The sequence below is a fragment of the Anastrepha ludens genome, chromosome 2 (assembly GCF_028408465.1).
Source record: "Anastrepha ludens isolate Willacy chromosome 2, idAnaLude1.1, whole genome shotgun sequence".
Classification (NCBI taxonomy): domain Eukaryota; kingdom Metazoa; phylum Arthropoda; class Insecta; order Diptera; family Tephritidae; genus Anastrepha; species Anastrepha ludens.
Window position 1 is genome coordinate 40,248,887 of NC_071498.1, and position 17,493 is coordinate 40,266,379.

General features: G+C 35.8%; 1 protein-coding gene across 2 annotated transcripts in view; it reads right to left on the minus strand.

Annotated features, from left to right (window-relative positions):
* Positions 1–5,321: 5,321 nt before the first annotated feature.
* Positions 5,322–17,493, minus strand: part of LOC128869408 (GATA zinc finger domain-containing protein 10-like) — a 50,465-nt gene continuing 38,293 nt past the window's right edge. For both annotated transcript variants that reach the window (XM_054111967.1, XM_054111961.1), the window contains exon 2: positions 5,322–5,890. In XM_054111967.1, coding sequence (XP_053967942.1) covers positions 5,325–5,801 — 477 coding nt within the window. In that variant the 5' untranslated portion in view covers positions 5,802–5,890 and the 3' untranslated portion in view covers positions 5,322–5,324. The remainder of the gene's footprint in view (positions 5,891–17,493) is intronic.

A 17,493-nucleotide genomic window follows, 5' to 3' on the forward strand; every position in this document is an offset into this window, starting at 1 on the left:
TTCCGTCGGGGCGTGGGCGCAAATTAGCGATATGTTAAAAAAACGGGCTTTGATGCGGATTGTTGCGAGACGCTCGTCCACCGGAGTGAACGACAGTACTTGGCGACGAAATCTCTCTCCCACAACAAATCCGACACCGAATTTGCGCTCCTTTACATGGCAGCTGTAGTAGACGTCGCAAGGTCCTATGGTTTTCTTTCCTTGCCCCGTCCATCGCATCTCTTGGATGGCAGTGATGTCAGCCTTTACTCTCACGAGGACATCAACCAGCCGGGCAGAGGCACCCTCCCCATTAAGGGACCGGACATTCCAGGTGCATGCCCTCAAATCATAGTCCTTAGTTCGTTTGCAGGGGTCGTCATCAGTATAGGGAGGTCTCATCCGAGGCTTTTTTAAAGTTTTCATTGGGGGCGATTTTTAAGTGGCGGGTCCCAAACCCAACGCACAACCAGCTATCCTGGGATGTTTCGCCTTCTCACTTTAGCTCACTCCCGAACGGGTGTTCGAGGAATTAGTCCTCTAAATATCGCCTATAAGGTCCAAGCGAGCGTATTGCGTGAAAAGCTAAAGCTCACCATCAACCAATTGATTGGACTTTATCAATATCCTAGGAAGTCCACCATTAGCCAGATATTCACAATACGTCAAGTATTGGAAAAGACCCATGAAAGGGGAATCGACACACAACATCTTTTCGTCGAAGTCAAAGCCGCATTCGTCAGTACGGAAAGGAGGTACCTATGTGCCGCGATGGCTGAACTTGGGATCCCCGCAAAAATGATACGGCTTTGCAAGAAGACGTTGCTCGACACCAGCAGCGCCAGCAGAATTAGGAAGGACCTCTCCGAGCCGTTTGATAGCAAACGAGGTTTAAGACAGGGTGATTCGCTGGCGTGTGACTTCTTTAATCTGATGTTGGGCCGCAGAATTTAATCGCTCTGGCGCAATTTTTTTATAAGAGCGTAGAATTGTTGACATATGCCAATGATATTAACATCATGAGTTAACAACATCATCATTAACAATAAATATATATATATATATATATATAATTGAGGCGTACACCCTTTTTGGGTGTTTGGCCGAGCTCCTCTTCCTATTTGTGATGTGCGTCTTGATGTTGTTTCACAAATGGAGGGACCTACAGTTTCAAGCTGACTCCGAACGGCAGATATTTTTATGAGGAGCTTTTTAATGGCAGAAATACACCCGGAGGTTTGCCATTGCCTGCCGAGGGGCGACCGCTATTAGAAAAATGTTTTTTCTTAATTTTGGTGATTCGAATTATCATTTTCATGAATTTCTTTGATACTTTCATCATTACTCATTGTCTTCAAAATTGATGTTGCACTGTGTTATTTACAATTTTTGTTCCCAGTTAAATTATTCCGACTAGGCTCTGAAAGGCTCTTTGCATTTCAGGCTAAGCAAAAGAGAAGTAAACTAAACAAAATGAGCATATTCTTCCACTCTCCATAATTTTTTGTTTCTGTTCCAGTTATTTATTTTCTTTTTTTTCATAACACAATATATAATATTTACTTTCATGGCTATATTTTTTCACCCTGACCTTAATTAAATTCAGTTTTCGTTTGCATTTAACAGCAATTGTTCACAATGTTTGCCATGATTGCATCTGTATACTACGTGAACGCATGAACAGAACTCATGCACATTTGTAAGCTTATTCAGGCATTTATTTGAGTGCCTTTATTACCATAGAATATTTAAGTATTATTCGTTCTCAAAATTGGTCAAGTTCGTTGCTTAAATCTTTTGTCTGGCTAGCGCCTACTTGCGAAAACCGGAGCACCACTTACTTATGTTCGAATATGTACCTAAGTATGTTAAATATATGTATGTATATAGAACTGTTATTGATCAAATTACAAACTGTTATAGGCATACAAAAACAAAAATCGAAGCAATTAACAACAGAAATAAATATTTAAGCGTATAAAAAATACATAAATGCACAAATGTCGTTAATTGACGTAATTGAAACTAACTGCAACAGTGACAATGTAAATTTCTACTTGATTATTATTATGTTTTTTTTTTTGCTTTGTATCTTTATTCTAATTTATTTTTTTTTTTTTTTTTGTTTTTTTTGTATTTTTTTTTAATTTTTTATTATATTTTTCCATTACGTGGGCGAGTCACAATGGCTTTTAGAAAGTTAACTAAATACAAATATATTCGGTTGGCATTGTTAACGCTTTAATTCTCATTTGGCAGTAGAATTTATGGAAATAATATAAAACTACATAAAAACATATGTATTTATATTTTATCTAATAAAAAGTTACTTAAAAAAAAAAAAAATTACTTGTCAGTAAATATTTGTAGTAAGAACATTAGTTAATTTTAATGTTGTTTCTCAAGCTAGGTTAAAAATGCTGAATATGTTGGTCACTTTAAGTCAAATTCTCTTCGAAAATTTAGACTTCTTATTAAAGTCTAAAAAACAGATAATATTGCCTATTTCTTCTGAGCAGACGACCTGAGATTCAAACCCCAATGAAAAGGTCTCAAGTTTTTCGTATACAATTAAGAGCAAACTAGCTGATAGATGTCTAATTACACAGGCCTGCGAAATTTAACTTTTTTCAGTTTCTAGAATGGCTGTACTTGTTTCTTGTAGTTTTTTATGCGCTGAAAACGAAACAGTTTCAGTTACGCCAATAGACGTTATACCCAACGTATACGTAACTGAAACTGTTAATTTCAAAATGTCATAACTTTTTTTAAAAAAATCGTACAATAATTTAAAAAAATGGGTTTTAAAGCTAAAGAGTTGTACTATGCGACCTTTTCGTCGAAAATTGAAAAAAAAAATTTTCTATCCCAAAAAAAATTATCAAAAATGGCTAAAATGGCCATTTTTTGACCTTTTAGGCTTCATTTACCAAAAATCCTGACGTGATGGAGCATTTTGAAGGTCAGATTCGTTTTCAGCGCATAAAAAACTACAAGAAACAAGTACAGCCATTCTAGAAACTCACCCTCGCAGGACTGTGTTATTAGATATTATTCCTGTTGAATTTTCTAGTGACACTATATACCTGTATATTGATGTTTTTCCACAAATGCAGAGACCTACGATTTACGCGGCCTCCGAATGGCAAATGGTTTTCTATAAGAGGCGCTTTTCATGGCAGAAATACAATAGGATACTCACTATTGCCTGCAAAGGGGTGAGTAAAAGGAAAAAAAATATATCCTATCACTTTGGCTTTTCATACCGACAGGGGTTTTTTGAACCCGGGAACTACCGAATTTACCACCGTATCACTGAATATATAAAAATAAGAAAATTAATAATTGGGGCGTTCACTTCTGTTATATGTTTGGCCAGGCTCCTCCTACAATCTGTGGCGTGCGACTTGATGTTGTTCCACTTGTAATAATACTTATAATAATACCAGCAATCACCCGAACGTCTTTTCTACCAAGTTTTAGAAGAAAGTTCGACAATTTTCTGTTCGGCCTTGTCATAAAACACTTTGCAGTACTGCAGCGTTCTAGACTGGAACAACGCTCTCTATGTAAATTGTATACATAATCGCTGATCCAATTCATGATTCCTGTAGAACTGATTCCGGTTATGGGCTCTGGTCTCTGTGGCCGTTATTGGCCACCTTCCCGATAATATATTTTCCTTGAACCGGGGTGTCCTAAAACCCATATAAGTGTAAGCTTATTCTATATTCCAACAGGAATAAGCATCTTCTTACATTCCTGAACAATTTTTCCGATTTGCTTTGCGTTCTGCAGGGCCTTCAGTGCAGCCTAACTGTTACTAAAAACTCCAGTCTGTTCTCCACTCCATTTCCTCCCAATTACCCATTCCGCTACTTTGAGAATGGCACAAAATTTCCAGTTGAAAACAGTTGCCATTCCTCTCATATCGTAATGATATTTACTACTATCGTTTAAGTACCATCCGGCTCCAGAACTTATTTCATTCTTGGACCCATCGGTAAATAAAACATCCCTCACATTTTTTTGAATACACTCTGGATTACTCAAGTCTTACTCACATTTCCTTTCAAATGAAACTATGGGCATAAGATCGTCCTTAGGTGCCAAAAACTGCTCAGATGGCATATTAAAGATTTCCCTATGTGTCTAATTTCCGTCTCCTTGCTAGAAATCGTATTTATGAAGTCTACACATTGCTTTTATTGCTTCCAAGCATAGCATTTAGGGCATCGGGAGAGGTTGTACCCATGGTACCCATAATTCATAAACATACACTACTTTGCGGTCTGTATAATCCTTGATGTGTGGACTTAACCAAAGTCCATCGCCACCAAACCACAAAAGCATAAGTGAGAATTGGTCTGATAAATGCTGCGTATATCCACAGAACCACAGCAAGTTTTAGACACCAGATTTTATCGAATGCTCTACGGTATTGTTGAAGAGTCGGTAATGCGCGATCCACCGATGGCCCATAGTGCACTGGTAAAAGCACCAAAAACTTACGAATATTTGACTATCATTGATCAATGCGCAGGTATAGCTTTGTTAACAAAATTCTGATGAAATTTAAAACAAGCAAATGAAATTTGAAGAAGACTTCGGCCGTACTCATTTTTTTATTAAAGTGAGATGCATCGCGTTAGAAATAAAAGGCTTCACAGCACGTTGTGCCGTATCGGTGTAATTACGTAATCGCCAAACATCCTATATTATAGATTCCGCATATGAATACGGCGAATCTTATTTAACAAAGCATAGCAATTAGTTAGTAGGCAATTCTATTTGTTTTTAAGTATTATATAAAATCTCTTAGCGTCATGAGCAACATTTTGAAAATCATTGAAGCCTATCCAAATGCGTTGTCTAGCACGCAATGACGTCAAGAAGATGTAAATTATCACATGGCTGTTGTCATGCGATTCGCTTAGCCATTTAAATCATTTAGTAGACCATTAATAAATATAGCAAAGATTTATGGAAAATTCAGTTTTTTGGCATTTCCCTCTTATTTAAATACACACTTCAAGACATAATTTATAATTTTTATAACAAAAAAGAAGAATACTACGTAGGCCGGTCCATGAAGCCCGTGAATAACATAGCGGAGCAGCTTTTGTGGTTGTTGATGTCAGAAACCACATCAATTTGCAAACTGACACCATAAATTCACGGCTTCTGGCTTTGTTTACCTATTTAAATTAGCTTAATGGATTTTTAGGCAATTTAGTCTTGCATTAAGAAATAATTAAGAAAAAAAAAACCCAATAATCCTGATATTAACCGCAAAATGTGCCAAGCACTAATTGCCCCACACAATTCAACTGAGAGTTCCGCACTTACCTTGTAAACATTGCTGATTGTTGCTGTGCCTGCGTTTGCTGCTGCTGTTGCTGTTGTGTTTGTTGTTGTTGCTGTTGCTGTGCGCTTACGTGCTGCTGATGCGCATGCTGCTGTTGTTGATGTTGATGCTGATGTTGGTGTTGTTGTTGTTGCTGCAAAGCGGCAAGCGCTGATGACTGCGTTTGCTGCTGCTGCTGTTGATGTTGCGCTAAATGTTGCGCAACATGCTGCTGATTGGCATGTGTCTGTGGCTGTTGTGCTTGCACTTGCTGCTGTTGCTGTTGCTGCAGGTGCTGCTGCATTTGCATATGTTGCATGTGTTGTGCATGCAGTGAATGCAGATGTGGATGCGCCAGTGGATGTGTGTGCGCGTGCGCATGCGCATGCATATCTACAATGGGCGTGGGCAACATCGCTGTGGGCGTAGCTGCGCTGAGCGCGGTGGGCTTTTCCAAATGTTTATCGGCGTACATTTTGTATGTGTTTGTGATTTTTTTGTTAATTCGTCAGTTTAATGAAGGTTTTTGTGATTGGTTAATGGCATTTGTGGTGCGATGGGTGTCTGAAAAGGGCAAATAGAAGTATTTGTACTGATTATAATACACTTTAAATTAAATAAATTATTAAAAAAAATGTTGGGCTTTTTGTTTCTTATGAAATAAAAACTGTAATTTTTGACTTCATAAAGTCAAAATAGGAAACAACTTAACAAATCAAGCAAAAAAAAATCAAGAAAGTCCAATTATGTTGAGAGTGTGAGTCTAACTGTTATTTCAAAGCACCTTAAGGCCGGCGGGCCAATTAGATGTCCTAAATTCAGTAGTTTTCGCGAAGCGTTGTAGGATGAGAAAAAAAACAATTAGCCAAATGAAGTTTTGGGGATAGTTTAATATATATTTGAACTAAAAAAAAAAATTTGTACAATCTCCAACAATATATTGTAAGCCGAGTTATCAATAGATTCCCAGAGCGCCTGTATCCAACTTCTGTACAAGATACAACTTGCAATTTTCATCTGAAAACAAAAAAAAAAAGATTATTAATTTTGATGTAATTATCTTCGATGTGAAGTAAGAAACACGTAAAATTCGAATTTTTGGGGAAGGTAGAAAAAAAAAGTGGTTTTTCAAGGAAAAAAAAAACTCTTCAACTGGGTAAAAAAGTCGCTTAAAAAAGTTTTTGGATGTCTCTTAGAGAGTCCAAAAATTTACTTCGTTTTGTGGCTTTAAATTAGATCTTATCGAAATATCCGAAATATTCAAAATCCGGTATCGGAATATATGTACCTATCCTAAGTTATTGAGCATAATTTAAAATTTTACGACAATACAACCCGGAATTTACTGGCCGGGTTTGAAGCATCTTTTTGATATTTCTGACTCTAATGATTTTTATCAATTGCAAGAAAATCAAGCGACCAACACAATAGAGTTGAAGCTTATTTTGCGCCTCATTCCTTCCTCCTTTCTTTTAGCAAAAATTATTCAAACAAAAAATTGAAGAACTTTTAAACTATGAAAAACTATTTCTTTATTTTAAACTCTTAAAAAATTTAAATTTCATGGCTTCATCTAATTTTTCTTAATTGGCAAAGAATATTAATGTTCACAATTTTAATTTTCTGTTTTTTTGTAATTTCTGAATCACACCAGTTTCAGACTTTTTCTATTTTGTCACGTTGGCTTTGAGAGCCGTATGAATACATTTTTACAAGTGCGGTATATATTAATATTTTTAGAAAAAAAAAGTATAATAAAGGGTGTTTTTTTAGAGGTTAGGTTTTCAAGTTGGCACTACTTTTTTCGTAGATGGTTTTTTTGACAGCTGTCACTTGATTTATGCTCAGTTTGGTTTGCCATTTCATAATATACTTACATCTGAACAACGTTTGCAAATCGTGCAAATTTGGGCCCAAAACGAGATGGTCACCGATCCCGATTTTCACAAGAAAATTTTGTTCAGTGATGAAGCTCACTTTCTGTTGAATGGGTATGTCAATAAGCAAAATTGTCGTATTTGGAGTGAACATAATCCACAAGCCATTGCTGAGACGCCGTTACATCCTCAAAAAGTCACTGTTTGGTGTGCTCTATGGGCAGAGGGAATCATTGGTCCATATTTCTTTAAAAATGAAGCCGGCCATAATGTTACAGTCAATGGAGAGCGCTATAGAGCCATGATTAATGACTTTTTCGTGCCTGAATTGGACAATGTTGATGTGGACGACCTTTGGTTCCAACAAGACGGCGCTACATGCCATACAGCCAACGCAACAATCGATTTATTGAAGGAAACTTTTGGTGAGCGCATTATCTCGCGTCGTGGACCTGTGGTGTGGCCTCCAAGATCGTGCGATATGACACCGCTGGACTATTTCTTGTGGGGCTATGTGAAGTCGCTTTTCTACGCAGATAAGCCCGAGACGATTGAGGTCTTGGAAGAGAATATTCGGCGCGTTATTGCTGACATACGGCCTCAATTGCTGCAAAAAGTGGTCGAAAATTGGGCCTCTCGGCTGGAATTTATTCGAGCCAGCCGCGGCGGCCACTTGCCCGAAATCATTTTTAAAACATAATGGCAAACCCTTATCTTTATATTGTAATAAAGCTAAATTCTTGGCCATAACATTAAATTATATACGTTTTATTTCATCTTGCAAACCTAACCTCTAAAAAAACACCCTTTACTTGAAATGTATATGAGAATGTCCTGAAAACGGTCGCTGAATATTGCCGTCTTACAAAAATTCCTACCCAAAAATATTGTCTAATAGCGGAACCTGCTTTAGGTGGCCTATATATGTTTATGAAGGAGATAAGATTTTGGTACGGTATATAGGAAGTACAGTTTCATGTAATAAGAGATGTTATTTTGATATTCAAAGAAAAATGGTATTTTTTGATATAAATAATCGGATGGTTATTTCATTATAAAAAGGGAGCTATGCGGTTAATAGTGGAAAATAACATCAGGCAAATGACCATCACGACTACGCTTACAGGACACTATCCTCTTCATTAAATTTTCCATAACCAAATTGCAAAGTGGCTGCCCTATGTCCTCGATAGCCTCACGAACTCCATCTTTGAGGCCTTGAATCGACCCTGAGCTGTTGGCGTAGACCTTCTCCTTCACGTGGCCCCGAAGAAAAAAGTCACAAGGTGTTAAATCACAAGGGCTCGGTGGCCAATTGTGATCACCGCTTCGAGAGATAACACGGCCCGGAAACTGTTCCCATAAAAGATCAATGGTTTCGTTGCTTAAGTGGCACGTAGCGCCGTTTTGTTGAAAATAAATGTTGTCCAGATCAATGGCATCCAATTCCAGCCACAAAAAATCGTTAATTATCTCTATTCTATTCAAAATAACACCTGTTATTGGAAAGGCCTTTATAACCCTTCGAAATATCATTCGTATAGTAGTTTTCAGTTTTTCTGCTGCGATAGTCAATGACGTACTTAGTTGAAAGTTATCATAAAGTGTGCTTTATACTTACAAAAATTTTTCAGGTTGGTATTATCTCTGATTAATGATTTAGAAATATAGAAAAGAAACAATCCGCTAGCAAGTAGAAAAACTAGAGATATAGGTATTGTGCCCACGGACCACGGCTAACTATGTGCAACAAGGACGTGGGACGGAGACATTTTTTTCATGACAAGTATTTTTATATTTTTAACTACTTAGTATTATAAAGCATTATTTCAAGCTTTTGACGACGAAACTACAAACGAATTAAAAACCCAAAAGAATTCGAATTTTCAAAAGAGTAACACTATTTAGTTGTGCCTCATAAGGCTTACAGACATGACTATGACTCTCGGACATGTGCACCAAAATGTGATCCTGAAGAGTACAATTTGCAACAAAGTAGAAAACTCAGACGAAAATGATTTGGGAAAACTTTAATTCACGCAAACTTTTGAATAAAGCTGCCACTTATCTAATAAAATTATGCGAGTGAAATATATAAATAAGGAAAAGTATTACAAAATGAGGCAAACGAGAATTATAATTGCGCAAAAAAATTCAAAGGGCTGCCACCTGTTCAAAAAAGGGAAAGTGTTTAAATATTTAAACTAACTACTGGGTTGCCCATATTCCACGGACCCATGTTTTTTTCCATTCCAATCGACTAGGCTTATCCGCAGGCAACAATCTTTGCGTCAATTGAATCTTATACGGGAATAAATGCAAATCAATGCGGATAATTCGTTGTAAAGTGGTCCGAGCAATGCCCAACTGCTGAGAACGGCGATTTTGGGATGTCCTTGGCGACGTCTCAACACTGGCCCGTAGAAGAGCAATATTCTCATCCGATCGCCTTGGTCGGTTTTGATTTGGCCTCTGTGGATTAGAAAGAGCATCACCAGCCGAAAACCTTTCGTACAAATGTTTAATGGGGTTCTTAGAAGGCGCACTTTTCACATTATTTAATTTTTTATACGCACGTTGAGTTTTCACAATTGACTTCTTTTGTTGAATGTAAATTTCAACAATTTGGGAGCGCTCGAGTGGCATTTACTATTCCATGGTAAAAATTTGCTGGGACTGACGCTTTAAACGCGGTATGTCATTAAGCGATCTGACGTCTCTGTCAAAAGATACAGGGTTACCAGATGGGTCCGTCGAATATGGGCAACCTGTATGATATTAGGATTAGAATGTATAGAATGGCAATCTAAAGAAAATAACTCAAAACCCTTTAGCTCAGAAATTTTTTTAGAACTTAACTTTGAAATTTACTTTACTTTTTTTATGTGGAACTTCATGTGTTTGAGTACATTATAGTATAATCGGGCTTGAAATTACACCAGCTTAACTGAACACGTCAATGAAATGAACACCAAACTTCTTTCATTGGGTACTATTCAAAGTGAGCACATAATTTCTTGGATACTGAGTAGAGTAAGAAAGCATTAAGAATTGAATGAAGAAGGAGCTATAGCAGCGTCAGAAGCTTTAACGCCCTTCGATGAAGCTTTTGAATAAGCGCGGAAAGCGCAAATTCTCTTGATTGCAATTCGCAACTTTAGAGATGAATTAGTAAAGATGTATCTTAACAAAAAAAAAGGAGTCAAACAAATACGAAAGACCTTTTTAGAAAAAAAAAAAGATTTTGAATCATAAAAATTTTTGACTTTAATATGATGAGATATTTTACAAAGACTGTGTGTTTTTAATGAATAAATTAACTTAAAGGATCTTTAAATTCATGATTTCAATTCTATGAACAACCTTCTTAAGTGAACAGGTCTGGTAAGAATTAGTTCATTCTACCCGAATTGTACTGTATATAAAAATGAATACGTTCACGAGTATATGCATATATACTAGTGTGTTTAGTATGCACACTTTAGTCGTTCATTCGATTGCGACGAAATCTTATCGAGTTGGTGAACAAAAGCGCCTAAGCTTTAAAAGTGTTTTTCGTATTCAATATATGGCGCGGATGCAGAAATATTTCTGAAAATCGTATCACGAGACAGATTTGGGTCATACACACATATTTAAAATATCTTTAAGTTACATGAAGACAAAATAATTTAGAGAAAAATTTGCACTATGGAGTCAAATCCATTTAGACACTCTTTCGTGCTAAAATTTTTTCGAAGCTAAAACCACAAAAAAAAAGATATATTTAAAGCGGCGTGTGCCTAAATATACATCGTCTCATTGTGACTCTCAGCTGAATTAAAATAAAAAATATAAAAAGTTATGAAAAATGTTCGTAAACTTGATAAAAAAATAAGCACAAAAACAAGCTTTTATCCTAAAGCGTTTTTAGCGCATGCCCCTGCTTGATCAAAACCACTAAGATTACTAATAAAAAGTAACAAAATAATTAAAGTGCCGCCACATGGACAAATAGGTTTTGCGATAGCAACAAAGAACTTTTTTACAAATGTATGAAGGGTATTTTTTTTATTTGCTTTACACTATTCATATAATTTTCTGCCATATTTAAAACTTAAAATTTAACTTAAATACCTTTTTTACTATTCTTTTCTTGTTTTTATTTTTGCAATTTTATTCCGCGCGATTTAATGCACCACAAAGATCAATTCAAAGTCAACGACAACCGAAATTAATAATTGTCGACCATTGTTAAAAGAATTACGGTAACAATAAAAGAGGCAGAAAAATGTGATAAAGCTGCTGCATTGACCGCCAGCGGTGGTGCACTAAATGCACAAACAAAAATATACCAAAAAAAAAGTTTTAAAATAATGTAACAACAAAAACTTCACAATGAAACACAAAAACATGAACAATTTTCAGGCGTCCCTAAAATAGCAGCAGCAGCTGCCGTAACAACAACAACAATCATAAGCTATGAACAAAGCGCACTTGTCGCATAGAATTCGCTGGTAGCTACAGTCGCCAACGAAAACTGTCTGCCAGGCCTTTTCTTTGCAAATCTACTACTTTTATTTTGTCATTTTTATGCAGTTCTATGCATTTTCATATTGCTATTTTCTTGTTGCATGTATTTTGCAGTTGTATTTTTGTTTTTTTTTTTTTGGTTCTTGTTTTTTTGTGTTTTGGTAGCAGCCACACGTCGCGCATGCAAATCATAATGGTAATAAAAAATAATCATAATGGCGTATAATAACAATAATCAGATAATGACCACGTTATTCTAATATAAGCTGCATGCCCGCGTCCGCCCTCAGCCGCTGACTTCCTTCTTCACGACTACCGCTCCAGCAGCTCTAAGTTGTGCTTCTATCCAACTGCCCTTCTAACAATTGTCATTCGCTGTTGTTGCTGACCGCCATTGTTATGCTGCTACTGCAGTTTTTGTTAGTGCGCATTTTGTTCTTGTACAGCGCATTGTTGCTGTTGCTTGCTGTATGTTGTAGTTTTGGTGCGCTCGAAAGTCGACTGCAATAAATTGACTCCACTGCCGTTTTGTTTCATATTTTATTATTGTATAGTAGTAGTCATAGTATTTCTGTTATTGTTGTTGGTTATTGTCTTTACCCACCTCCAACTAACGCTGGCTCAGATTTCGCTGCTCAATTGTTTGTCATTTGGTGTTCTTGCTCGGCTAATTCTTTTTGTTTTTGTGCCATTTAAGCATTATTAACATTTTGTTTATTGTTGTCATTGCAATTTGCAATTATGTGCATTTTTACAAATACAAACAACTCTGCTACAAATAAGCAAACATTGGTGCTGGTACAAGCACATGCCACATTTTGCATTCGAATCAGAAAATACCAAGCGAAAGACTTAAGCAGCGAACTTTTTGTTGCTAACTGGTTAACCCTTTCGGGAACAATTCAAACCGTCAAAATGAAAAATTTTCAAACATAACTACATTTAACCGGCTATTTGAAATATTTGCTCCACACAAACTATTTATGTTATACTCGATTTTAATTTCAAATTGAAATATCATTTAAAGGCTTATCAAGTTGGTGCCGAATGGTTAGTGCGTGACTACCATTCGGAATTCCGAGAGAACGAATCTTTAAATCTCGGTTAAACATCAAAATTAAGAAAATTTTTTCTAATAGCGGTCGCCCCTCGGCAGACAATGACAAGCCTCCGAGTGTATTTCTGCCATGAGAAAGCTCCTCATCAAAATAGCTGTCGTTCAGCTTGAAACTGTAGGTCCCTCCATTTGTGGAACAATATCAAGACGCACGCCACAAATAGGAGGAGGAGCTCGGTCAAAGACCCAAAGGGTGTACGCGCCAATTATATATATACATATATACTATATATAATCGAGAATAGACGAATCATCCCAACGCTATTCATGTAACAAACTAAAAGTGAAGGACAAAATTTGTATTGAATACTTTTTAGCCCATCTAAGGTAGCATAAGTTAAATGGTTATATATTCCAGGGCCCACTTTGACTAGAAACACAAATTTCGTTCATTCCGTTCTATTCAGAGGATAAAAGAGATGAGAACAAAGGAAAGGAGGTTATGTTTGAAAGTTGTGGAGAAGAGCGAACAATGGCTACTCACGGTTGTGTTAATCACTTCATACTACTGAGAGAATTCATCCGGTATCTAAACCTGCTGTAAGCGCAGGTGTAGCAAAAAAATGAGCGATAAAATATCTGAATCTCAACCCGGAGAGGGACTCAAATCAATACCAAGGCTCACCGTGTCATGTACGGAAATTACACCCACAAAATTCGAGAGTTGTGACTTTGTTACCCGTATAAGTTCCCGGGAGCGTCTTTGATCTACCACCTCGATGGTCCCCCACCTATTCATTCGACAAGCAGTTTTACCGCAATATCCCAACCAAGAGCAAGTCACCAAGAGCCAAAATCAGCTTAGTATCGAAGTATTCGGAGACAGTCAATAGAGAAGTCAAACAAAATTCATGCGCACCAACAACGAGCCGAGAACTCTAACTGTATGAGTAAATGTTCAACTCCCGAGCAGTAGTTACACAACTTAGCAAGCAATCAAATGCTTCCTTTCCACAGCTAGCTCTGCTTGAAAGACACTACATTATAGAATATGTCTTAACCATTCATTTCGTTCAGACATAGATATATTTAAATTAATTTTTCATCTTTTTTGAAAACCGCTTATGCCGGTACATGCACATTTTGGTAAGCCGCAAACAGAAAATGTAAGTAAACTTCAAATACATCGAGTGCCTTATTACTGGATAGCTTTAATTTCATATTAAAATTAGCAAAATCGGGGCTGATTTCATTTGCTGCGTGTAACCTGCCTCCTGTTAGTCGAGAAATCATAGCAAGCTCACTTGTTCTTGGTCAATGTGAACGCGCTACTCTGCAAGTGTGGAATTTAATCAGTCACAGTACAACTTCTAGCATTTTCCTCAGCTGCGATAACAAGAATCTCATATGGACTTTTCCACTTGAAATCGGTCCTCAAGCTATGACTCAGGCTCTGTTCTCACGTACTTCCTTATTTTACGAAGCAACACTATGTTCCAGAGCGCAGGATCGTTTCTGGAAATTATTAAGAAAAAAGCAGATACATCGGAAATTAAAATTAGGACTGAAGAACTTTAGCAACTGTAACCGAACAGAATGGGAATAGCCAAGCAAGCCGACGAGAAAATTACATTTTCTAAAAAAAGAAGTATTTTACAAAATATTGTTTTAAAAGTGAAAATTGCTCACTCAGGAACTTTTTCGTTCGTCTGGCTAAAGTTATGATTGCTACAAACAATAAAAGAAAAACATTTCTCATGACTACTTAGAGATTTTCGTAAAATTTCGACTCAGATTCAAGGCCATATAAAACTAACAAATAAAAATCACTTTCAGTAAAGAGTATGAAAAGCATTGGCACTGAGTATCTTGTGCGTGATTGGCATCGAAAAACAGGCAAAATTGTTTCCCAAAAATAAATAGGGTGTTCCTATAAGAGGGGTTATTTTGATAAAATATCAACGGTTTCCTTGCTTGTGTGGCACCTAGCGCCGTTTTGTTGTAAATAAACGTTGTCCAGATCAATACCATCCAATTCGGACCATAAAAAATCGTTAATCATCTCTCGATAGCGCAATCCATTCACCGTAACTGTTGCTCCAGCTTCATTTTCGAAAAAGTAAGGTCAAATGACTTCGCCGGACCATAAACCGCACCAAACAGTCACACGTTGAGGATAGAGAAGCTTTTCAAAAATAACTCTTTAATTTTCTGAGCCCCAGATTCGACAATTTTGACGAAGCCACCGAGGTGGAAATGGGCCTAATCATTCAAGATGATTTTTCGATGGAATTCCGGATCATTTTCATGCATTTCAACGACTCAATCAGCAAAGACACGACGTTGTTGATGAACGGCTGGCTTGAGCTCTTGAGTTAACTGGGCTTTCGAAGCCTTAAGACCCAAATATTTACGCAAAATACGGTGTAATGACGTTTGTGGAATACTTAATTCGAAAGAGTGACGAAGAATGGACAAACCTGGGTTTTCTTTAACACTTTCAGCTACAACAGCAATATTTTCGACTGTTCTTGAGCGACGTGCGCGGGTTTTATTCTTTACATCAGTAACTTGCCCCAAAAGTTCGAATTTTTTCACCAATTTATGTATTTCGGTCCGACAAGGAGCTTCACGATGAGCCAAAAAATGTTCTAGTGTTACGAACCGTCTGCCAAATTTTCACCATTTCTATAGCGAATTTTAATAATTTCAATGCGTTGTTTAAGCGTGTATCGTTCCATTTTTATTAATGGCGTAGTTTTTACTTGCCAAATATAGAAAAATGACAGCTTCAAAAGTGCTGTTGGAAAACCCTTTAGGAACGATTTGTACCGCAATTGTTTGAACCCTTCTACAAATTAAATTACTACCTAGTATATAAAAATCATGCGTGTGCACGTAAAATCAAAACTCCAAAAGTAGTTGAGCTTCTAATATTTTCTTTAATTTTCAAATTAAGACAAGAACACTCACAGGGATTTTGTGGTACATTTTACTTATTATTGAAATTTTAATTCCAGGATTGAAGGCGAACTTCAAAGCATAATCAAATTTCTTAGAATTACAAAACTTCAAATGCAAAAATTTCTGCCAAGAGTAGCTAGGGTTTTTTCAAATAAAACTTCGCTCCTAAATTGTGAAGGCTGTTGCTGTTGATGTTGCTTATTCTTGAGCTGAGCTCTCTGTTACTTTTATTTTACAGTTCGTAATTATAGCCTTTTTTAATATTTTTGTTTAATTTTCTTTTTTTTATTTGGCTGCATTTTGCGCTTTTTTCATCACTTTTTCAAATTCGTCATAACTTGTATTTATTTATTTTTTGTGTTCTCATGGCATATCAAGTACACAAATCCGCTGAGTAAATTGTATTGTTTTTAATGATTGTTATTTCTGTGTTTGTAGCTGTGTTAAAACGTAATTTTGTCTTGCAAATTTATGACAAAAAAATAATTGTCTTAATTTGTTTTACGCCAGTTTGTCTACGCTGTCACAAAACCTGTTTACTTAAAGTTTTTGTAGGTACACATTTTCGTTTAAATTGATGAATTCATTGCTTTGCGGATAAGCCATAAATTATGTCAGAATTGATTAATAAGAAAATAAAAGTTGTGTTTTCACTTATATGGCGAAATTCAGTCAGCAATGTGACAATGTGACTACTATTGATTATGCATAGACCACTTAACCCTTTCGCGATATTGTTGCCATATGGCGACAGTAAACTTTAAAAGGCCGTCAACACTCTCTTGTAAAAAATATCAACTTTTTTGTTACATATTTTCAAAAATTGAAGTTTAATGGTTAAACAGAAATAAAATAAGTAATAACCGCCCATTATATATCGGTAATACAACATTTTTAAAGAAAGCCTTCTGGCATATAGCACTTCACTCTGAAATTTGTATTTTGTATTTTTAGATTTTTGAGGCATTTTGGGCAAATGTTTTCACCAATTTTTGAATAAAGTATATAGAAAAATGTTCAATCTGTCATTTGGCATATAAATATTTTTTCGCTCGCAGCTTTAAAAGCTGTGCTAATCCTTAAAACTAAGCTTATTGCCATATATCAACAAATTTCTCGTAAGGTGTTAACTTGCATTAGATTGCAGAAGAAGTTTATTTGCGATTGAAACGAATACAAAACATTTGTTGCCATATGGCAACATTAATAAAAAAGCTCTTAAAAAAAAAAATAAACAAAAAATTTATTTGTATTGTTATTGGTCCTAAAGTAAATACTCAGACAAAAATTTGGATTTTTTGGATGGCGCAATAAAAAGATGTAGCGAAAGGGTTAACTGAAAAGTTGATTGCGGCTTGGCTGTCTGGATAAATATTCAAAAGCAATATCCATAATCAGAACTATTCTTAACCATCACTATTAGCATATAGATTTTTGAATAAAAGAAAATTGTTGAAAAAAAACAAAAATTAAAAAAAAAACAAAAAAAACATTTCCAAAATATATTTCAAAAATTGTTATAAAATTTAAAAAAAATTTTTTATTATTTTATTTTATTTATTATTTTTTATAAAAAATTGTATGATAACGTCATTAAATATTATTCTTCAATGAACAAGATTTTCACACATTTTTAAACCTAAGCCATTAGTTGCGGTAATGTCTAAGCGTCACTAATAACCCAGGTTTTTGCAGAATACTACCAATAGTTATATTTTTCCGAACTGATATAAATTACTTTCAAAGTTTATTAAAAA